General features: G+C 28.1%; 1 protein-coding gene across 6 annotated transcripts; it reads left to right on the forward strand.

Moving 5' to 3' along the window:
* Positions 1-18: 18 nt before the first annotated feature.
* On the forward strand, positions 19-23,642 carry LOC107441284 (transmembrane protein 120A). Of its 6 annotated transcripts, none has more exons than XM_016054487.4 (13): positions 19-132; positions 2,557-2,628; positions 5,225-5,343; positions 6,064-6,177; positions 9,382-9,441; positions 9,515-9,607; positions 9,692-9,781; positions 11,302-11,367; positions 12,317-12,378; positions 16,814-16,906; positions 17,948-18,012; positions 20,049-20,117; positions 22,560-23,642. In XM_016054487.4, exons 2-13 carry the CDS (start codon positions 2,557-2,559, stop codon positions 22,704-22,706), a joined length of 1,050 nt encoding a protein of 349 aa, XP_015909973.1. In that variant the 5' UTR covers positions 19-132; the 3' UTR covers positions 22,707-23,642. The 6 variants fall into 6 exon arrangements, with proteins under 6 accessions (XP_015909973.1, XP_071038328.1, XP_087017146.1 ...); XM_071182224.2 differs by having other exon boundaries at positions 118-143; XM_071182226.2 differs by lacking the exon at positions 19-132 and adding an exon at positions 135-329.
* Positions 23,643-24,917: the final 1,275 nt, after the last annotated feature.

Genomic DNA, 24,917 nt, shown 5'->3' on the forward strand with positions numbered 1-24,917 from the left:
AAGAAGTTAAGCATTATTGTTTATTTTAAATATAAAAAAATTTAGTTGATAATATTTTAACTTTAACTTCTATTAGGATTTGAATGGCCCGTATGTTTTGGTTTTGAAATTCGCTATCAGAATTTCGGCAAGGTAAGCACGACGTATGAGTTTTATGAAATACCACTTTATTTCTTTAATGATATTTATCCTGAAACTTAAATTGGAATATATTAATTTTCTTTTTTTTTTATCATCATTTTTCTTTGCGTCCAGGAGAAATACTGTGATCTAGTGTGGATCTTTTATTTTTGTATTTCCTTGTACTTAATTGGTACCTGTTCGAATTTGTAGGTAAAATTTATTGTATAATATAAATTGTAATTGAAGCTTAATCTTTCAATTTTTCCGTACTTTAAATCTCTTTAATGCAGTTTACATAGTAACCGATGTTTTATGTTTATAATTTCAAACAATGTTTTTAAAAGCTCTGTTTCATCTTTGATATTCTGTTCATCTTCTTTTCTTTGTCTTCTTTAAGTTTTAGCTTATTAAATTAATAAGAAAGGAGCTGATTAATAAGAAAGAAATCTTTACAGTCTTATATTAATATTGGCACAGTGCATGCTGTTTATTCAATGCATGTTAATTTGATTTGTTTATGATTTCCATATCGGTGCCTGTTCACTGTTGCTACTATTATTAAGGCTGTATGAGATTTTATATTTGAAATTTTTTTAAAGATATTGTAATGTGTAATGGTTTCCTCAAACGCTGACTAAGTGTATACCTTGAAAAATTTCAGATTTTTGCAAAATATGACATTAAGTGGTAGTGAACTAAAGCAGAAATTTTTAAATCAAGGAAAAAGAACTCGTCTAGCATTTTACACATGATTCAAAAATTAGGCATAGTGAATCTTATTCACAAAATTTTAAAGATTTTTTACAATTTATGATCTATTTTAAAGGAAATAAAATTTGTTATCTGTCAAAATATTATACTAGTACAATTATAGTTTCAAAAGATTTTATTATGTCCAAAATACAGTACTAATATTCTGATGTAATAAAAAGATATTTTGTTTTTTAAATTGAAACAGATATGCTAAATATCATTTCTCAATTAATTTTAACGTGCTTCATTAAACTTTTCATAAAAAGTGTTACAGTCTTTAAAAGTTGGCAAGTATGCTAATTTTTATTAGAAATTTTTTGTTGTAACTATCAGACCATTTGCATTGGTAGCTGTGGACTTCGCATATTAAATTATTGCCATAACTACTTAACATTTTAAATTGTTACACTTAATGTATGCTTCAAAGTAATAAAATCTATTTGATATGTATTTTAGCATAATAACCATAGCTGAGTAGGTCTTACAAAAATTTGATTTTAGGTCCTTGAAAGTCCTTAAATTTATTATTTTATTTTTTTGAAAATTGAGTAGAAACCCCGTTTGAGAATGTAAAAGTTAAAACAATTAAATTCCGTGTTGGCACCAACTGATTGAAACTGTCTGATTGTTGTACATGAAATAATTGTTTTTTAAAAAAATATATAGTCTTTTGCTGGGAAATATCTGTGGAAATATCTAAAGTGTGGAGATCTTTAGAGTTATTTCTTTTTTTTTTCTATTTTTAAGTTTCACAAGTGCTACTGCCTGCTTGCTAGATCTTGGTAATGATTTAATTTCAAATATAAAAATTTTCCCACTTGATTTTATGAGCTTCAGAATTAAATATTGATCTAATCCTACAAAAAATTTCTTAATTAAATGTATTAATACTAAAGTGCAAAATTTTTCGAGTGAGTTTTCAAACTGCGAACAGAACTATCAGGGGTATGTCTAGGTTTTTCTGAGAGGTACCTATTTTGTGAAAATTTAGACATAATTTGTGAAAAATTAAAAATTATATTAAAAAATTAGCACAAAAACATAGTAAAAATATAGCTTTATTGTTTCTTAAGGATAAAAAAATAAAATTTTAAGAAAAAGTATTTTGTGAAACTACTGTTTTTCCTAATGTTGAATTTGTGAAACTACCGTTTTTCCTAAAATTGAATTTGTGAAGGTACCGCTAAACGGTAGTAAATTTGGCCTGGACAGACCCCTGACTATATAAACATTTTATTATACCATGATTTCTGCAGTAAGTGGTAGTTATTGTTAAGCACTTATCTAAAATAAACATAGTATATATTTTGTAAGTTTTTGTTTATTGTTTACTTCTCTAATTAAGATATGTTTATTTTGGCAAAATATTTATATTTTATTGCTTCAAGTTTTTGGATAATTTTACCGAATTAAATTCACATTGGAAATATTTTTAAATCTTATGCAATGATATAAATACACTTTGTAAAAAGACAGTATGAAACAGTTGATAAGTTTCTTTTTTTAATCCTAGGGTTTTATCTTCACACACTATTAATTTATTTAAATATTTTTTTGTTTAAATAATATATTAAATTTGTATTTTTCTGTTTACATTTTTTATTCTTTTGTTCATTTTATTATAAAATGCCTATAAAAAATATATAATATAATGTTGCATCCATTTTTTTTTTTTTACAGATGAATATCGAAAATTTATTAGCTTTAAAGAAGGAATGGGATCTTTTAACAAAGGAATATGGAGATTTAGAAGTCAGACTATTTTTATATTAAAGATCTATTTCTTCTTTTTGTACTATTAGAGTATTATAATTACACACTAATATTTTAGTTGCAATTGAATTATTATTATGTTGCAATAATTGAATTTCTTTGCCAATGCTTGAAGTTTGATTCACATAGAAAGTGCGCTGCTGACTATGAACATTTTTAAGCCTTACAATTTTTGATTCAACTCTTAAATCGAATAATTTACTCAATGCAGTCATCAATTTAAAAACTTACAAAACATTTTAATATGAGATTGTTTAATGTTTTGATTCATTTTAATAGTTTTAAAATCTATTGTAACAATGTTGTGATAATAAATTTCAATTATTTCAAAATGAACCCCAATCAACTGTTCTGGGGTTTCTCCTTATGACCTATACTCCATTGAGGCCATTAATAGAAAAAGTGATCAGAAGTAGTGACTGCATCAGATACCTTCCTTAATATACAGAAATAGAATTACATAGAGTAAGGTCAATAAATTTCCTTCTGTTACACCTAATAAAGGTAGGTTCATTGCATTCATTAAAGACAAACAAGTTATAAAATAAAATGAGGCCTACATTAATACATCCCTGGTTACAATCACTAATGCCCCACACTGTGTGGTGAGCAATTTGCATCACAGCCGAAGATGAGACTGCAGCCAGAACTACAGTAGCCAATTATTGACTTAGCTGCATCAGCAAGTGGGTATTTCTCCTCATAGGGGAGATAGGCAGAAACAATGACAAAGTCAGAAGCTGAAGCTTTGTCATAGAATTTTAACTTAACAGCAACTAAATCCCTGTGGAGAAAGTTGACTAAGTTAAGTGCATTTAGATTAGACCTAGCCAAGATGCAGGACCGGGGAGGGGGAATCACTATGGGTTTCATAAAAAATATCAAAATCCTTAGGGTTAAGGCCCAGAATTCTACCCTTATTTGTCCAGGGTTCTTGTATAAGAGCAATGTCTAAATTTCCATCATTCAGCCTTTTAGCCAAAAGACTAGAAGCAGCAATGCTATGATGGAGATTAATCTAGTCAACCTTGATTGATTCTTTTACCACAAAAGGTCCTAAGAAAATACTAGAATAGCAACCATCTTGGATTCTTCTGGAACCCCGAAGTCAGCCCTCACTATATCCTTTACGTCTTCAGGATCAACCTGGAAGATCCATCTACAGGTGCCAGGTCCTGTAGCAGGACCCTCATAGTCTTCAGCTCATGGTTGAGTCGCTGAAGGCGTCTGAGGTAGACTGGTCTGAATACCTCTCTTTGGTTTTGAAGGCAACCTTTACAGGCTTGGGCAACTCGCCAGCACTTAAAACATTAAGTGTGATGTCCCCCAAGGACTTCTGGAAATGGCACCTGATCCATTCCACTGTGCCATTGCCACACTAGAGAATCAAGGCCCTTCTCAGCAAATTGTTACTAAGAATCTCGGGCATCATTTCGCCAAATGGGATGGCGTCAGTTAGCTTCAAGATCCTCCTGAAAATTGCATCATATTCTCCCAAAGAGAGCTTGTCCGAAGGAAAATCCTTCTTGACAACAACAATTTTGATGGATCTGATGGTTTGTGCGTAGGAAACCCCAGATTGGAGGCCTCCAGTTGTGTCCCCCTCTCCAATTTGGTTATCCCCATAAAGAGAGACCGCCTCCCCAGATTGGGCTCTCATCCCAAGAACAACATCTTCTCTGGGTTTTTTGCAAACTTGGGCGACACTCAGGGGGAGGGCGTTGTGTCCGAAAGCCTAGGCATCTTATCTCCACCACTCCTCTCAGCGGCTTTCCACTTCTTTAATTTCCTTCTCTGGCTCTTGGATAGTCAAGCCGGGTCGGACATTTTAACTCGTGGCATTGTCTTTGGCCAAGGACAGAGACTAAATCAGATGTGGGACTTGTGCTTTTGAACCTCTCCACACCAGAATTACTAGCAATGAGCTGCGAAGCAGTGGTATTAGCACTGGGCTCACCCTAAGGCTTACCATGTGCTATTGGAGACTGGAGCATACTTTTCGATTAGGAACCTCTGCCCAATTCCTGAACGCACATTTTGGCTGCTTTCCATTTAGTTACCCTTTAAAGGATATCCAGAGGGCACCACATGGAGGCGGCAGGCATTACCCCTCTCTGTAAAGTCTTAGAAAGTGCTTAAAAGGTATCTTTAGTTTGAAATTTAAAATGGGATATAGTGAGTATAGTTTTTGGTTTTAATTATTATTTAAATTATTGGTGTAAAAATTACATCTTCATTTTTTTCCCCACATTTATATCGCTTGTGGAAAAAATTTCCTTTTAAATTTCCTCTTAAATTTTAGTTGCCTAATAGCCAAAAAAGTCAAAGTAAAAACTTCGTTTCAAGATATTATTGTAAATGAGATCTACTGTAAATGTTTTAAACAGTGAATTTTTTAATGAGATTTATTTGTAAGAGGAAAAAAACTGTCTGGCCATTAAATTACTTATAAAATGTGTTTCCATGTTTATTTTAAATTGCACAATTTGCTGTTTGAAAAAAGAAAAATTTAAAAACTATTTATTGTATTTATGATTCATGAGTTATTGATTTTAATAAATTCATTTTTATAAAGGTTCATGAAAAGCAATACGAAAAGGCTGTTGAAGATTTGGGTAAATGCCAAAATGCATGCAGCAAATCACTTGCTCACCAATGGTATCGTTTAAAACAGATTTCTGAAGAAATTAAAAAGTAAGACTAAATTTTATTGTCTTAAGAGAATTATTTGTATTGGTCTTGAGTGTACTGTATCAAATCATATGTCTTTTAAAATATTGTCCAAACTATTTCCAATTGACTGACATTGAAATAGTTTTATCTTTCTGCTTTTCATTTATCTTACATTAATATTATTTAATATGAAATAAAATGTTGTACAAATATTTCTTTTATCATTATTTATTATTCTTTCACATTTCTACTGAATTAAATGATTGTTGACTTGACCCAACATCATCAATAAAATATGAGACCCCTGCTATTGATATGTGGTTGTTATTTAATGCAACATATACACAGTATGGCAAAAGAGGGCCAAGCAATTTTTAATATAACTTTATTAAAAATAAATAAATTGAAAAAATATAATAATAAGAGAAGATTAGCTATTTTATAAATTTGATTGGTTTCAAAGTGGCAAAGGAGGAAATGCTTGTTGAAATTTTCAGCAACAGGCTGTAGGTCAGTGGGACAAATTCCTTTTCAGCAATGGGAAGCTCTTTACCGTCTAACAAGCTCATAACTCCTCAAATGATAGGATCTGGTCTGCAGGCGCTCCAAGCAACGCGGTAATGGTTGCTTGGAGCGCTTAGCATCGCTGCTAAGAACTATCTCTTTGAAACCAATTACTAATACTCTTTTAAATAATAATACTTTTATCTAATTTAAATGTTTGTAAATATTTTTTCACAGGTGTGGAGCAACTTCAAAAGAAGAAATTGATTTGATTGAATCTCTAAAACAAGAAATTGAGCTTCGTAAAGTTCAGCTTGATGACATTCAATCAAATTTGCCTAGAAGCAATGGGTATTGTTATTTACATATTTCCTTATATATCTATGTGTTGTCAAATAAACTTTATATCTTTGGAATTATGTTTTTAAATGTGCTATATTTTGTAAATTATATTTACTATAACTTAAGGAGAAAAGCTTTATCTATAAACGCTTTTTTTTTTCTGGAACTAACCAATCTATTCAGAATTTCTAAATTTGTTGTACTTTTTTTTGGAATAATTTTATAAAATCAAAAGCATATCAGTATTTAATAATGTTAAAATTATCTATATCTATAAATCTTTAATGTAATCTCAGAAAAAAGGTTGGATTTGTTTTTGTATGTAGTAACAGTAATTAAATAATTACATTTAAAAATAAAAATTTGACTTACCCATAAAATAAAAGTTGTATGCTACACCGCAATGGTCCAGAGAAATTCAGAATTGGTGTTGGAAAGCAATTCATTTAAACTATAACCAGTTAAAGTTCAAATGATTGCAGCTTGCATAATTGAGAAGATACCTGTATATGTGGGGCACATTTCTTATCACTTGCATCATTCTGAATCTTATATTTTAGGACAATACGATAAACATAAATGGAAAATTATTACCTACCTACCTATCCTTTTTGCACCAGCTGGCACATAAGGCCTCGAGTCTCTTTTTCTGGCACCCCTTTTCTGAGCCAGTACTCTTGCCTCTTCTCATCCATTAAGTTTTGCTTTGCACAGATCTTGGTGCATTTTATTTTTGCCAAGTGAGTGTTGGCTTCCCTCTTAAATGTTTTTTATCAGGTGGCAGAGTAAGTGCCATGCTATTCTGTTTTAGAAGAAGGATATGTCCCGTCCATCTTCTATTCAAAATGTCTTCCTTTTCCTTTATTAATAGGTCTTTATTTAAAACAGTGTTAGGTCAGAAAGTTTTTAAAATTATTCTTAAACATTTGTTCCGTAATGTTTCCAGTTTTTCTATCTCAGTTTTGCAGAGGTTCTAACATTTAGCACCATACAAAGTACAGAGCAAACATCAGCTTTAAAAGCATTTATTTTTATGGAGATTTTTATATTTGAAGTTCTCCAAAATTTTTGAAGGCTTCTGATACAGGTTCTAGCTTTTAGGATTCATTACTTTATATAATTGTTGCTGGGAAAATTATTACCCTTACCAATTTAAAATGTGCTTTTGTCTGTAAATTTAAGAAACAAAAAAAATAAATGTGTAAGTTTAAGTAGCAATTGCCAATTTTCCATGCCAAATTGTTAATCTGAAATACAACAATAAAGGAATTTGCATATTGTACTAAATTTTAATTTTTATTGCTTAAAGTGTGTCAGTTGGAACTGGGAAGCATTGGCTTAGTATTATTTGTATGTAAGATATGCCCTTTTTTTAAACTAATAAATTTTTTAAGAGAAGAGAAAGATAAATATATTATTTTAACATGGTAGGTTCATTAACTTTTAATATAATTAAAGGAATATCTATTTTAACTATGGTGTGTATTGCCTCAAGCAATAGATTAAGGCTTATAGTTTGCAGCTTGAGTATTCTTTGAAGGTCAGGAAGTATTGGTTAATGTACAAGCAGTAGAAAGTTGGCATGGATTTTAAAGCAACCTGAAAGGAACTGTGAAAGTAGTTCCAGGGTTTGTCAAGCAATCGAATCAGTATACCCCTATTTAGATATTATTTCCCCCCAAACTGAGCCATTTCTTAGCTGAAGTTGCTCTGCTGCAATAATAAACTTATAAAGGAATTAGAATATTCTACATTGTTTAAAATTTTGAATTGACTGCATCTAATTTGAAATTAATTTTTAATCTTTAACACTACAACTAATTCTTTGATATGCTAGTATATTAGGGGAAAGTCATACAAATTACAAAATAAATTGTTATAGTACTTTAAATTAAAAAAAACTCAACTACTTTATATTGCTGTGTAGAAGTTTTGAACTCCCAAAATTTTATGAAAGAAAGGGTGTCAACAGATACACCAGTAATAAAGTCGAACATTCCTTGATCGGGAAATATCGATGCATTATAAGCAATGAGGTACCTAGATGCGTATAACAATTTACCCCTTTAAAAAACTATTTTTTATATGTTACATGCAATTAATTTCTCTCATTTTCTTTATACAAAAGGTTTTTATAGAAACAATTCTTACGTTCAGAAAAAAACTTACTAATTAGATTAGCTGAAGTAATTTATGTAAGAAGACAATGTAACTCAATAAAAACTTTTAAAACTTATTATAAAGCTACAAATTTAAAGATTTCAGAATATCATTTATGTGAGGCTCATTAACGTTTGCAGTGTTGTCATACAGGTTTCCCTCAACAACGAATTCTACTTTATCTTCATCTGCTGAAACCCACAAAAAAAAATTTCTTAATCCAAAGAATTAGAAATTCTAAACTTTTTCAAATATTTTACTATAACACTGGAATCCACTTTTTGCCATGTGTCTAGTGTCATTTGAGGGATAACGTCTACTGGAATAATTGTTGACTTATATTCCCGACCTTCCAGAAATTTGTAACCGCATAATCAAAAATAGGGAAACGGCTTACACGCTGTTATGTGCAGTATTTTAAAATCATGTAATCAATTTGTTGCAAATGGGTCAAGTTCTTTGAAGTGGTTTTATTATATCAAAGTAATATCTTAGATAAGGAGTCCCTTTCTTAAACATAACAATTGAAAGAGAAAAAATTAGTACTAAGTTTAAGAAATTTTTTTAATCTAACTTAAACACTGAAGCTTCATATATTTAATAATTTGTTTCATGTAATAAATTTTTATATTTATTTGAGAATGATAAGTATTTTTTTAAGCTCAATTAGTATTTAAATTATATACATTATTTCTTAGTTCTTTTAAAAAAATTTCCATAACCTTTTGATTTAATGCAGTCTATAGTGAGATAATGATAGAAATATAATTTGACTAAAATTACAACAAAAATTTGAAAATATATTCATATGTGTTTATCATATAGATTTTTTAATATAAGCAATTTTAATTTTTTTTAGAAAACTAATGACTAGGATATAATTGTATAAATAAAATCTGCTTTATATAAACTTCATTAATAAATCAGAAATGAGATTTATGTACATTATTACATGTCTTTAAGCAATTAAAAAATTAAACAAAAGTAGATGAATTGTGTATCTTTCCTGTATTTTAAATACATATTATTTAAAGCAAAAAAACTTTTTTATAGGTTATACTTAAGAATTATCCTTGGGGGAGTGAATGTTACGATTGTAAATAAAGAAGACAGGTTTGTAATTTGCTTTTTGTAATTATTATTTTATTCATTTTTTTAGTTTTAATTGTCTTAATTTTGTTTTTAGCAAAAAATATAAAGAAGAGTATGAACGATTTAAAGTAACTGTGACAATAATTATCTTGATTTTATCAGCTCAAAGTATTTTGTTTTCTTACAGGTATGTTATAGCAATTTTTTATTTCTTAAACATATCAAACTATGTCATGTCAAGCATGCTAAACTATGATATTTTATATTTTAGAGCTCTGGATGCCATTTTACATTTCTTGTTGGTCTGGTACTATTGCACATTAACGATTAGAGAAAGTATATTGGTAGTAAATGGTTCCAGGTATAAGTGAAAAAATATTTAAAAATAATTGTAATTTTGCATATTTTAATTTTTTTATTTTATAACATTCTGAGCGTTAGTTCTGGCTTTTCTGAACTTTCAATCATAGGCTTCTTTGCAACAATAAACCGGTTTCTCCATGTTATTGAATGGGAAAATTACACGGCAGGAAACTTTCTGAACGATTTTGCCCATGGGCATCAATGTTTAAAGGGTTAATTGATCTGAAATGATTAATTAATTTATTGATATTTAATTAATTTATTGATATTCTGTGTATTAATATTAGGTGTCACAAAATAAACTGGAAAATTTGTTATAAAATAAAATGAAACAATCTTGCTTGAGTTGAAGAAATTTAAATTCAATGTAAAATTTTAAAAAGCTATAAAAACCTAAATTTATATGAATATTGAAAAATAGACAACATTCTTGAAATTGTTTTAGTTGAATATGAGGGAATTTATTCATCGAATTTATCCATAGGATGCGTAGCATTTTTAAAAAGTGCTTATTTTCAGTTTTTATAAGCCTTTAAAGGTGCTTTTTTTATTGGATGTTTTTAAAAAGTGCTTAATTATCCCTTTTCTAAAATGATAAATGTTTTCTTTAGCATGTCGATTTTTGTCACAAATTAGGCAAAAAGCGAGGTTTTTGACATGGTTCTATTCAATTTATTCATAATTCCTTCAACCACTATCTATTTCAGTTTACCATCAGTCCTTAGCGTCTAAAAACACCAATCATTTTACATGTTTTACATCATGATGAAATACTTGTGAGTTCACATCTGTGTATACTGAGCTGGATTCGGCAATAAGGGAAGAAATCATGCACTCTCATGTGCAACTCTGCTGCATTTTGCAAGAAATTCTCATTTTCGGCTACCAGAAATCAAACTAAAAAAATTTTTTATCCCTAACAGCAGAAGAAAGTTTTATTTCTCTTGTTAATTTCATCGTTGGAAAAGTGCCATCGTCTTTGTCACTGGCAAGCTAATGGCCTTCTCGCCATAATGGCACTCTTCTATTTATAGATTAGTTCCATAATCCTTCTACTTGACTTGGGTATCATTCATTATTTTCATATAACTTCCCAGAGCAGTAACGAACCACAAAGCTTCATTTTCTCAAAATTCCTTTTATTTATTTAACTTAATAAAGATGAAACTTCTTTCCTATTAATCCTAACAGCGATCGAGTACTTTGTCTTTGCTCTAAATCATTATTATACTGATCCAATTTGGCCTTGACACCATTTTCAGGCTTATTAACAAAGTAAAATCCTTTACCCAAATAAATTCCTTTCTCAAAAAGATAAACAACTTTGAAACAATCACACTTTTTCATCCTTCAAAAGTAATTGACTGCTCTTTATTTTAAAGACTGGGAATCTGTTGAATAGCACAATGGCCTCAGAAATAAATGAAATATCTATTTTTATTTTTTATGCATGCACAACTGAATTTAAAACCTAAGTATTTGCATTAATTTTTGTGGTAATTATCTATTTATTTTCAGAATAAAAGGCTGGTGGCGTGTTAACCATTTTATTACCTGTATTCAAGCTGGTGTTATTATTGTATGGTGAGAAAATAAATCTATTTATTGAAAAAATTTATAAATTTTTTTATAATGCTTTAATTTTTATACCTGTTATTTGAGAATGTGAAAATGATGTTTGTTCATGTTTCTTGGTTTAAATGAAAATTACAATTAGTTTCAAAACTTAATGAAATTTTAGAATTGCTACTGTTTTGGTAAGCACATTAAGCAACAAATTTTCTACTGTATTTTCAGGCTGTGTAAAATTTGTAATATGGGTTTCAATTTAACATGTGCGGTGTACATAAAGTTTCTGACTTTACACATGTTTTATCCAATAACATGAAAATTAAATATCATGAGCATGCTGACTTTGAAGAGTATGCCTGTCTCATTTTAATTGAGACAGAATCAACTTACACAAATGAACACTTAAGACACATGCAAAATTATTCAAACATGATTTTTATTGTTAAACATCACACAGTGTCAAAAGCCATGACGGACATCAGAAGGAAATATATAAGCATGATGATGTGTGGAATGTAGCAAACATCAACAAAAAGATAAAAGCATTCTCACTGAAGTATCAGTGACAGCTCTAACGCTCACGTAATTTACATTACAATTAGGTCGAAACCAACACACCTTAGCAGAAGTAAAGTATTATAATTACATCTGATTTAAAAATATATGCAAATCTCAAACCATGACATAAAAAAACACAGTTTGACGCAGCATTTGATATCCCCGCTCCCTAATGGCGTACCGTGCATTCAACCTAACAAGTGCATATAAAAAAACTCCAAATGTAAACAAAGCATAGGAATTTTGGCTAGTAGTGTTGGCTGGTCGGCACAATTGGCTTCCTCAATAGTTGGAACATCATCACAGAGTTCATAAAAAAAATTTGCTAATGTTATTTTTATATTGGACAACAAAAAACTTGAGTTACTTAAATTTCAATTAAAATATTTATTTTTCATTTCAGGCCTGATGGTGTTATGTATGATCAATTTCGCAAACAGTTTACTCTATACACTTGTTACACAAGTAAATATTTTTCCATAATTTGCCTATTTATATTGAACAATAATTTCTTTACTTTTTTTCATTTTCAGCATTTTGATTTTCAAAATTTCTGTATATTAGAGAATTTTTTAATATATGGGTCATTCTCACGAAAACTGTCATTTTTCAGTTCATAAAATCCCAAAAAAGTAAAGTGAATAAAAAGCTCTGAAACTTTTTATATTAATAGAAATATGTAATGACATTATAAAGAAAGTATATATCCTTTAAATTATACTTAATATTTAAATTAATTAATTTTTTATATAATTAATTTATAATTAATTAATTTATAATAATTAATAATTAATTAATTAATTTAAAAAATAAATTAACTAATTTAATAAATTAATTTATTATTTTTTTAATTCATTTTTCAAATTAATTAATAAATATTTAATTATTTTCAGTATTTAAAAAGTGAGGGAATGACACTAATAGTGAGGGAATGATATTTTATTTAAATAGATGTTTTTATCTAAGTTACATCTACCTAAAGTTTGAAAATGATAACATACTAAGTATATCTAATATTTATTATAATTTAGTCTTATATATTTAATAGTTTTTGCATGTTTGGGAAATAAAATTGACTGGCTCGATTGAACAAAAAAAATTTAATAATATACTCATCTTGAATCATTCCCTCACTTTATACACAAGTGAGGGAATGACGAATTCAATAAAATTTGAAAATAACAGTTAGGCCTAATGAATTTCTGAAGTCAATCACATACAATTATATTCATACAAGAAAGCAACATATAATTATCCACTTTTTCGATGAAGTTGTATTTTATTTTACTCTAAAAAACGACATGAGGGAATGACAAATGTAAAAAATTTTACCTGGTTTGATTCATTCAAATTTATTCCACAGCAAAGCTTCTTTAAGTTGAAGATGGAAGCATACTGCAATTTTGTTCTATGATGCCAGTTGTTAACTTCTGAAGTTTTTATTAAAATATTTTTATTCTAAGATGATTGCAGGTGATAAGAACATTGTTGTGAGGGAATGACGCGAAACACTGGGGACAAAGTTTAAAATAGTGCTGTGTTAATATTTTTATCAGAAATTGAATTTAAAATTTATTTTCTGAATTCTATATTTCAATATTCTCAAATAAAAAACACAAATTTGTAAAAAAAAATTTTTTATTTCAGAAACAATTTTTTTCTTTTTTTAAAGCAGCAGTGGGGACAAGTGAGGGAATGACATATTGGTATATTTTTATTACCTAAAATTAATAAAAAATAAAAATTGATAATTTTATTTTTATTCTTTTGTTAGCTTGCATTCTGAAGGACACTTTCCCTGAAAATTTTTTTTTTCGTAAGTTGTAAAACAAACATAAAATATACTGGGGACATGAAAATGACTGTTTTTGTGAGAATGACCCATATATGTTAGTAATATTTATTATATTAGAATGACATATTTCAAGATTATGTTCTAGGGGCGAGTTGAGTGAAATGAGACATCACTAGCTGAAATATTTCGTATAAAATTTTATATCTGGCTGGAAAATATTTTAAATCTCAGATTAATATCTTGAAACATTTTAGCCTCGTTAAATATATATATTTGATAGTTAATATTAAAGTATTGGTTTTATAAACATATGGAAATAGCAAGAAAAATATTTCATTTCTTGTATGTTACATGCTTTTAAAAGTGGAAATGTATACATAATTTCAAAAATATCTGCTAATTCGAAAAAATTCTTCAAATCATTTAAAAAAAATGAATCTTAGCTAAATCCCAAGAGATTAAAAGTATCATTAGCTGCTTCTTTTTTTTTTTTTAGTGTTATAGTTATAACATGCATACCACATAAATTAATAGAAATCTGTCTTAAAATCATTCAAAGCTATAAGTGCCATAAATACTCCAACTGGTAAAAGAATCATAAATAATTGCAGATGTCTTATCTCTCCTTATTCTTCCCTATTTATGTTTTCAATTAATATGTTATGTAGGGTCGGGATAGCCTGCCTGGTAGGGCACTGAGCCCATGTCTAAGAGGGACGTGGGTTTGATCCCTGCCAACTGAAGATTCCCTGTGTAGTAAATGGTGACTGGTGCACGTTAAATCTGTCTAGTCACAAAGTCCTCCATGTTCCCATAACAAATTATACCTCTGGGGGTACTGATCCAGGAGTTTCCTTGTCTTCTGGATTGGTTCAAAATTACAAGGTGACGGAGTAGAACATTAGTAGTTGTAAACCCAAAAACTGGGTCGACTGTTCAGCGAGGATATAAAATAAAATATTATGTTATGTATGATATTATGATCGACATCAATAGTTTATTTTTTCTTTCAGGCTCAATATTAAGTCTATTACGAGTGTTTTTAATGTTTTTATTTCCTTAATTTTCTTAAATAAGAATCAGTTATGTTAAAATTAGTAGTGTTTTATAACTACAAAAATTGGAGAGAAAAAACATGTTTGTAGGTTGTAAATCAACCAACATCAATTTACTGGGGAATTGCTGTATAACAAGTGCATCTAAAAGTGAAAACTTAATTCAAAATTCCCATATACATTTGAAATAGGGTAAACTAACCAGTGAAGGAACACTTAAGCTTTGCTTGCCTTTTAAAAAATCATATTAATTTAAAAATTCGTAATTTTAGTTAAATGACAGTGTCAACATATTTGTTACTAATTGCAAATTATGTAAAAAAATTGTAGAGAACTTACATGATATTGTTTTAAAGTTTTGGAGGTTCAAATAACAAGTAGTAAAAAGACCAAGTGAAGGAACGGCTCTTACCAGTAGTAAATGAACACCCAGTAAAGGAACACTTAATTTTGGTTATTTTTTAATGCTCTTTATGAATTTATAAGCCATACAAATATTTAAAAACAAGCCTATTCTTGAAATTATAACATATAAATACTTGGAAAGTGTTAACTTTTTTTTTTTGCAATCATGAATTGAAAATTAAAGTGTCAACATATTAACACATACTGTTCATTAACTGGGAAATCTATGCTCAGTAAAGGAACATGCCTGTTCCTTCACTGATTAGAAGTTATTTTTCGTATTTTTAACATACTTTTGATGCCGAACATCACTAAAGGTACAAGAAAATTAAAGTTTATCTTTTATTTTCATTAACTTAAAAAAAAAACCCAGTAAAGGAACACTTGTTCCTTCACTACTGTAACTTCAATAACTATATTTTGAATTCTCTTTTTCACAATGAGAAAAATTAAAATTATTACATGCAATTAATTCCACTTCAAACATATAAATACAAACACTCACCTTATAATTTTTTCAGAGAAACAAGGTGTTTCAGAGATACTAACAAATTTAATTTTTTTTCCAGAGAAATCTATTCGACCAGGTAGTCCAAAACATAGCTAGATGACTTTCTGTTGTTTGGCAGTAAGCTATTGTTACCTATCAATCTAAAGAAAAACTTTCAAATTCTTATTTTTAATCAATATATATGAAATGTTCATACACTGGGTAGTGTTCCTTCACTGGTTGGTTTACCCTACATTGTATTTAAAATATCAGAATTTAAAAATCCATTCAAAAGTGGCAAAAACCAATATATAACAGCAGAAAGATGATCTGAAAACAACATATGTTTACAAGGGAATAATTTAGAATTGACTATTTTTTTTAAAAATACATTTGGTGAGTAATCATTAGCATGCAATAGAGAATTCTTTTATCCAAAGGACAAGCGAAGCCTCCTGCTAATCTCATCTAAAATAAACACTGCATTAACCATATAATAATTAGTTATATTGATGTTTGTATTTATTGGGGATGGTAAATGTTTCTATCAAGATAGGAATTTTATTTAGTTTTTTCAAGTATCATTGTCATATTTCTTTAATCTGATTATTTGAAATGTATATTTAACTGTGATTTAAGCCTTTTTTTAGATTTTATTTTTGCGGGTTACCAATCTAGTAAATTATTTCAGTTATTAGGTAATTCTTTGTTGAATTCCCGTTACATTCTTTCAGTTTAATATTGCCTTTTTTTTGTGGTCTGACAAATAAGATATGAAATGTAAATTTATATGCTCAAATCTGCTCAAAAAACAAAATTTATTTGCTCCAAAACATATTTTTTTTGCTTCAAAATAGTTACACTGATGTTCCATCCTTGTTGATAAATCATGACAAGTATATTTAGAAGGTTTGGTTCTAAACATATGATTTTTTTAAAATGATTATTTGAAGATTTGATAAACTAGAAAATACAGAATGATCCTGAAGGAAATTAAAAGTTAACTAATATTTACGCAAGTGTTACTTCTTAGAAGCATACACAAATAGCATCAATTTCATCAATCAATCACCTATTGTCACTATTGTTTTTACTGTTAAAAAGCTTTTTAACATTCATATTAAATTGAAAAGAAGAAAAATTTTTCCCTTGTAGGTATTCTTCAATTTCTACAGTTCAATTACCAGCAAGGCTGCTTGTACAGACTGAGAGCACTTGGGGAACGTCATAAAATGGACATTACCATTGGTAAATATTTGTACATTTCTGTACAAATTGCAATTAGATACTTGCTAGCGACATCACACTCGGGTCAGCCAATCGGGTTCAACACACACACATGACTTCGCTTGCAGGTGTCCAATTAAAACTGATCCGAAAATTAATTCAATTCAGCATTAATGATAATGAACTCAAGCAGTAAAGCTGTAACTTCAAGCCATACACAACCACATGATTAGACCTAACCATTTAATTAGTTGTAGGTGCGCAATTGAGTCACTTGACTTGATGTTTGCTAGCCACATGTAGATTAATTATGACAAGAGGAAAGTTTGAAAATGCATCTTCTCTCATCAATTGAGAATTCAATCAGTTTGGAAATTAACTTCGCAGGACAAACAGCATCTCTTAGAATCTGATTTGCATACATAATGGAATTTTATAATTAATTTAACGTTTAATGTTTTTATATAAGTGTTTTGTTTAGTTTTCTTGCATGTAATTGTGTTGTCAATTAAAGGATAATTTTGTAAAATAGAACAACCAATCTGAATGTTGAATAATTACTTCAGATGCTATATTTTCTCACATGGTTGCTAAATTAAAAAGAAATTTTCTTTCTTCACTGTAGAATGTTACTTTGTGGGATGGATAATATTTTTTGGTTTATATAAAAAAAATTTATAAATGCTTAATAAAATTTTCTTTTTAAATTAAATAAATACAAAATAAAATATGTAATTTATTGCTTCCCTCTTTTTTATTGTTTCTGATACAATCAACTTAAGATTTTTTTTATATTTTATTTCGATTATTTACATATCTTTTTGAGCTTTTAAAACTGTTCAATATGTTCTATGATAATATTTTTATAGTACTTTTAACTAAGAAAGTAAACAACATCAAACTTGTTCCGCTACTGTAAGGAAGTAATCGGAGTTTTCCTGTTACATCCTGCATGAAATATAGTTATGCTGTTATTTTTAGAACAAAATTATAAAATTACGGTTATTACATTTATATATTTAATAAATATTGTACGGAAATTTGTGATCTATCCTCTTTTAGAAGGATTTCATTCCTGGATGTGGCGTGGGCTTACTTTCCTTCTACCATTCCTATACTTTGGCTATGTAAGTGAAGTATCAAAGAACTATTGTTATATTCTGTTTTTCTTATATTAAAAAATATATTTTATAAAAAATGATGGATTGGAACCATAAATTTTTTTATCAATGTTGTAAAACTTTTAGAGTAATTATTACTCAGTTGTATGTGTACAGTGCGCAAAAAAATAAACGGGCCACCCTTAATAACTTTTGATCTAATGATCGGATCTTCACGATCTAAAACTCAATCCTTATGGTTCGAGGGGATGATCTCAAATATGCTAAACAATAAGTACAGACGATTTTTTAAGTTACAAAATCAGACACAAAAAGGTACTTTCTCTGAATAAACATATCATTTAGACGCATTCGGAATTCTGATCACCCAAATCTAGGGGGCAACCTCAATCTGGGATATATGGTTCCAATAGTTTGGTCAGGAGAGCAGTCCAAAGTTTGGACCCCTTAATGTTAATTTAACTTAACTTATAACTTCAATTTAATTTAACTTTTTAAGTTAATTGAAAAAATTTTGCCCACAATTATATCCTTAGCAACTCATTTGTCCGAAGAAAATTCCATTTGAAAAGTGAATATATAATAATAGTCAAAAAAATTTTGAATTGTAAGTTATAAAATTTTTTGCATCTTTTTAAATAATATAATTTTACATTGCAAAATACAAAACTTGAGCAAAATCAGTTGAATAGTTCCTGAGAAATCAAATTTTAATTGTCTGACTTTTTTGGAATTCAATTTCTCAGAAACTATTCAACCGATTTTGCTCAAATTTTGTATTTTGCCATGTAAAATTATGTTTTTTAAAATGATTCAAGTATTTGTCTTCCTTGCAATTAAATTTTTACAAGGAATTATCTTTGGATAAATAAATTTTATAATTGTGTGCAAAAATTTTCAAAAATCAAAAAGTTCTTGAGAACTAATGAAATACGCAAGAAGTAAAATTAACATTAAGGGGTCCAAACTTTGGCACATTCTCCTGACCAAATTATTGAGACCATAATTTCCAGATTGCGACTACCCCTATATTTTGGGTGGTTGAAATTTGAATCCATTAAACAAAAAGTATGTTTATTCAGAGAAAGTACAAATTTGTGTCTGATTTTGTAACTTAAAATGTCATCTGCCCTTATTAATGAGTATATTTGAGGTAACCTCCTCGATTAATTAAAATTGAGTCCCAGAATGTGAAGATCCGATCATTAGATCAAAAGTTATTCAGGGTGGTCCATTTTTTTTGCTCACTGTACATGTGTATATGTATATGGACACACATACATAACCTATTAGTTTTTAAAAAAAAATAAATTTAGATTTTGCAATCAAAATTTAATAATAAAATGAATGATTAATATTTTTTTAACTTATATTTTTGCAATTTATCAATGGTGTCCCATTAATTTACATCAGAAATTTAATAAAAATGTGCCTTGAGCATGAAATATGGATATAATTAATTAAGCTTCATGAAATGCTAATTAATATTAAATAATGGTGGCCTTAATATAAAACTCAAAATATTTCATATACATTGTCTGCAAAATATCCAGCTGTTATAAGTGTCTTTCCTTTTTGTTATTTATTAATTCTATGATTGTTATTTTGGATTGAAAGAAAACTTAAAAAAGAATGTATGGATTTTATTTTGATTGACTTATTAAGAAGACAATTTATAAGGGTTTTTTATAGGAAATTTATCATTAAAAATTATAATACAAATAAATTTTACGAAATATTTCTTCACGTGTTTACTCATTTTTAAATTTGATACTTCATTTTGTTCAGTTTTAAGGTGTGATCTTATTCAGTTGATAAACTTAGCAAAACCTTTAGATAGACTTTTTATTATGAAAATCATAACTATCATAAAAGAACTGTCTTAGTAGACAATGATATTAATAAAACCTTAAAAAGAAATGGTTGAAGAATCTCTCATAATTTATTTGTAGATAAAAAGTTACCCTGTTTTAAATTATTTAATAATTCTCATTTTTATAAATGTTTTTTGATATTATTGATAAACAAAAATTATATTTCAGATTTTCCAGTTGTATAACGCTTATACTTTATTCAATTTAAGTAAAGATGAACAGTGTGTGGAGTGGCAAGTAAGTTTTTTCAATATTTAAATGTTAATTTTGTTTTGTACGCAATGTCATTAATTTAAATTGTTAGCATCAAAATTCAATGATTCCTTTTTCAAGTGTAGTAAAATATGTGCTGATATCTTGAAAAATGAATTTGTTTTAGTTGCATTTATATGTTCAAAGCCTTTAATTTTTCTGTAATTGGTGTAACTTAAATTGACAATTTATATGTATAAAGTTCAATTTTGTACTGCTCAAATCACTTGAAATAAAACTTTATATGCTTAACTACATTATGTTTTAAAAAATTTATTGCTTAATGTGGAATAAATGTATAATTGGGCTCAAATTGTGGAGCCTTTAACCTTCTTCGCTAATAACAAGCTGTTAAAGAAGTGCTTTATTCGATAAATATTCTAGCCTCACACTGATATCTATATTAATTCCGGTTTCAATAACTGCATGTCGCTAGACGTAGCCACTGCATGCGGTAAGGTTAATATTCTGATCTGATTAGTAATAATTTATGCATATTTAGATGCCAAAAACTGCTATATTCAAACTTTTATGTTTTCTATAACCTTTCGGCCACTCTTAGCTTTGTATATTATCTTTGTAATTTGACTGGCAAAAATGATGTAAGCTATTAATATTTTGTGGGAATAATTACAAATAAAATAAACTTCTTAATATATAATATGCCATAAAAAACCTGCCATTTATCACATGTCTTTCATACAATTCTTGTATTTTTTAAATATCTTGCATCCTCATTCAAGATGGCATAAATCTAAAAATGCAATTAAATTGTTTTTACTACTAATACAAAATAATTATTTATTTTTATTATTTGATTATTCTAAGCAGCAATATTATTGCTATCAGGAAATTATTGTTTGACAGTGATAAATATTAATTGCGATAATATCCTGAGTATTACTGGTGATAATAAGTATCAAGATTATATCGTGATCATTATTTTTTAACAGTAAGTGTTTAATGCATTAATATTATGATTGATTACTTTCATTTGAGTAACATATTGCCCCATGTATAATAATTAGAATAATATTGATAAAATGACGTATTAAATAACTAAAATTCTGATATCGCACAGCACTAGCTATAACATTGCAGCATTTTACACAATTAAATAAAATTGCAATAGCTTCATTGGGATGAAAGTGTTAACTACTAAAGTTTTTTCTATAAGCAAACTTGTTTATGTTCCATATATATCAAAAAGAGTTAGTCCACTATTGCACTCAATTATTAGGTATAATTCAATGATTACACAGTTAACAATTTTTCTTTGCTTTCTATCGCACCAAATTTTTAACATATTACTGATTTCAAATTTGGAAGTTGTTTCTCTCTCCAGTCTACAGTTTGTTTTTCTAAAAAAAGACTTTTTTTTTCTTTTACAAAATGCACAATTTTTAAAACAGTATGTATCACAGGAGATTGCTTAAATGTTGCGAAACATTTCTAGAGGAGTTTCGGCACATTATCAGGATTCAAATTACATCCAAGGAACCCATGCCCGAAAATGTCATACATTGCTAAGGGTTATGAATTGTTTCTTCGTTTTCAAGCTTCTGAACAGGTTATAAATGTTATTGTACGCAGCTAGGAGTTGTGTACAATGACATTTATTGGCGTGAGTTTCTATGCGATTTTATTCCTAGTGATGTTCCTTATCTCTTATAGAAGTTTGTCATAACATTTGCGCAACCTCTGTAACATATGACGCTTTTAAACGTGTACTAAAAGTATCATTTGTACAAAAGTTTGATAAGACCCATTCTTACTTACTCTGCTGAGACTTGGACAATGACAGAAAAAGTAAAGCACATTATTTCTGTGTTTGAAAGAAAAATTTTAAGAAGCATATTTGGTGACCTTAAATGTAACAATATCTGGAGAAGAAGAACTAACTCCGAACTTTACATACTATTTAAAGAACCTGACGTAGTCAAATATATTACAATTCAGAGAATCAAATGGGCGGGACACCTATCAAGAATGGATAATAACCGCATTACAAAAAAGATCTTCTCTGCCAGACAGTTAGGCACTCGAAAAAGAGGAAGACCTAGACTTAGATGGCTCGACTGCCTCGAAAGTGATTTAAATATTCTAAAAGTCACAAAGTGGATGTCTATGGCCAAGTGTAGAAGAGCCTGGAGTTCAACTCTGCGGAAGGCAAGGGCCCATCCTGGGCTGTCAAGCCAATGAAGAAGAAAAGTATCATTTGAAAAAAATCTGTAGCTTTAGGAGCAAAACTAATTTGAGACTTTAAATCTCCACACTTGATTTCAGCAAGATCAAACATTAGTATCAAATATGTATAAAAGTACTACAAAAAATTTGTTCCCTAGTGTTAAGTATGATTATCTGAAACAAATGTTCCACTATTTTAATTATTGGTTGATATTTCTCTTACTCATTTTTATCTTTTAGGTTTTTGTTTCAGCAGTTATATTCTTTATGCTATTTGTTGGCAATACACTAACTACCTCCAGAGTTCTTCACCAGAAGTTAACAGAAAAAATAATCAACTCTTTAAATACTGTTGGAGAAAAAGAAACTACTAAAAAATCGAACTGATTTATAAATGGAATGAACATTCCATGGCAAAAACATATCTTTTATCTATAGTGATATGTAAATAACAATTTTTGTTTTAGATCTGATGTATTTTTAAATTATTGTCTTATGTAAATGTAATGGATTTAGCGCATAAAAATAAGGTTGTATACCACCAATGCATTTATTTTTATATAATTTTATTCTTGCAAAATATTTATATTCTAAAAAACGAGCTGAAACTGGTGTTTTGCAATTGTAAATTTGTACAAAAAAAAAATTTTTTCTCATTCAAAAAGAAATAAAGTTGATAAAAAATAAAAATATGAGCTGCAACTGGTGTTTTGCAAAGGTAAATTTGTACAAATGAAAAAAAATTCACGTTCTAAAAGAAATAAAGTTGATAAAAAATCATTTTGGAATTGTTGAATTATAATTTATCTTAAATTATAAATATGCTATAGAAATTTTTCTTTTATATATTTAAAAACAGAATAGCATTATTTGTAAGTGCCATCTTTACTCATTATTGAAAAATCTAAATTTATTGAAATTGTGTTGCGTATAGTTGTGATTCCATGCATTAAATATTGTTTCAAAATATAAATATTCGTTTTAAATGGTTATTTTATCCTATTTAAAAAGAGTGAGCATTATTTTTAAATACTGTATCAATAAATAAAAATCTACATTTAATGTAGTTGTATATATTATTTTTTTAACTGACCATTGAAATATTTAATAAATTGTACTTAAAAGTAATATTCATTTTATATATTTAAAAAGAATAAATATTTTGCAATTGGAAAAGACAATGCTTAATGGACTCTTTGTTTTCTGTTCTAAATCTTTTACACTACAAATTATTCTGAAACTCATGGACACTCTTTAAATGCAGAAAAGGAGTATTTTTGTAAATGAATTAAATCTTAAATAAATGCCTGATTAAAAGCTTCATTCTCTTGAAAAATATACAATCTTATATCTTTAAATATGTTGTATCAAAGCTTGTATTTTTTCATTACTATTGTGATTTTTAAATTGCAAATTGTTAAAAATTCTTTACTTTTATCTGAAAAAAGTAATTAACATATTGATGTTTGTTAACAATATTTTCCCCGTATTTATTTCTAAATCTTTTTTTAAAAAAATATTGAAAAATTTTATACTCATGATTATGGTATTCACAATAATTCCATAAAATAAAAAGTATTCAAACAAATTTAACGTGTCTTATAAGGCAATCTAAATAATTTTATTTTACGTAGACTAATAATCACAGTTTTTTATAAATCTAATTTCTTTTGTGTAATGAACTCTTAAACCAATGATAATGAATTATGTTTGTAACGCAGCTAGTGTTTTCTTGCCATATAAACCAAAAAAACATCCTTTATGTTGCCAATATTGTTAAAAGGTTAAATTAATAGTATTCTCAAATGTAATTAAAAGAATGCTATTCATTTACTTTATTATGGATTAAAAGTTCCTAAGACTAAAGTTACCTAGTAGTTTGGACAATTTAACCCTCTGGCAGTTTAGCTATTTCCTATCTAATAACATGAAAAAACCGGTTTTGCTACGTGGAAAAAAACTGCAGGTTGAAATACGACTTTTTTAAGGTACAGAACCCTCAGCTGGTTAAAATTAAACTTTTGTACCTGACTTGTTTTATAGTATTGGAAGAAGAAAGTCCACTATTTGAGACATTTGTTTTTAACTCCCCAATTATAAAGATAATCAATCCCTTTTTATTCATTATGAATATTATCCAGGAATATAAAGCTAAGTTTAAATTTCTTGGTGTTCTAAGTGGCTTCCATGTTTATTTTCGAAATTATGTGTTCACGATTTCCTTATTTATTCACTAACCAATTAATATTTTTGAATAATTTTTGTTTTATTTTACTCTTTAAATATTTTCTATAGAACTTTGTTTTCGAATTTTAAGTTCTACGTATTTTTAAAAAATTTCAAACTGTGAATTGCAATTTTGTTACTAAACAAAAAATATCATTGAATATTAATTAGTTATTAAATATATAAGGAAATTCTTGACATATAAGTCTCTGTAGTATAACATTGAGGTAGAAAAATCCCAAAATATTTTTTATAACAGTCATTATTTAGCATTATCTACCTCTTAGTATCTAAAGAAGAGATATTCGTATTGTATAATCGTCTTGTCTAAATATTCTCTCCACTGACTCACTTATGCAAGTTTTATTATTT

Source organism: Parasteatoda tepidariorum, chromosome 4, assembly GCF_982258835.1.
Source record: "Parasteatoda tepidariorum strain Cologne lab strain chromosome 4, Ptep-v5.0, whole genome shotgun sequence".
Taxonomy (NCBI): Eukaryota; Metazoa; Arthropoda; class Arachnida; order Araneae; family Theridiidae; genus Parasteatoda; species Parasteatoda tepidariorum.

What these genes read in the sequence shown, in the direction of transcription:
- LOC107441284 (XM_016054487.4), top strand. Translation starts at nt 2,557, where the DNA reads ATGAATATCGAAAATTTATTAGCTTTAAAGAAGGAATGGGATCTTTTA. An exon ending in TTGGTAGTAAATGGTTCCAG is followed by an intron (nt 9,782 to 11,301) that starts GTATAAGTGAAA and finishes ATTTATTTTCAG; the next exon opens with AATAAAAGGCTGGTGGCGTG. An exon ending in GCTGGTGTTATTATTGTATG is followed by an intron (nt 11,368 to 12,316) that starts GTGAGAAAATAA and finishes TTTTCATTTCAG; the next exon opens with GCCTGATGGTGTTATGTATG.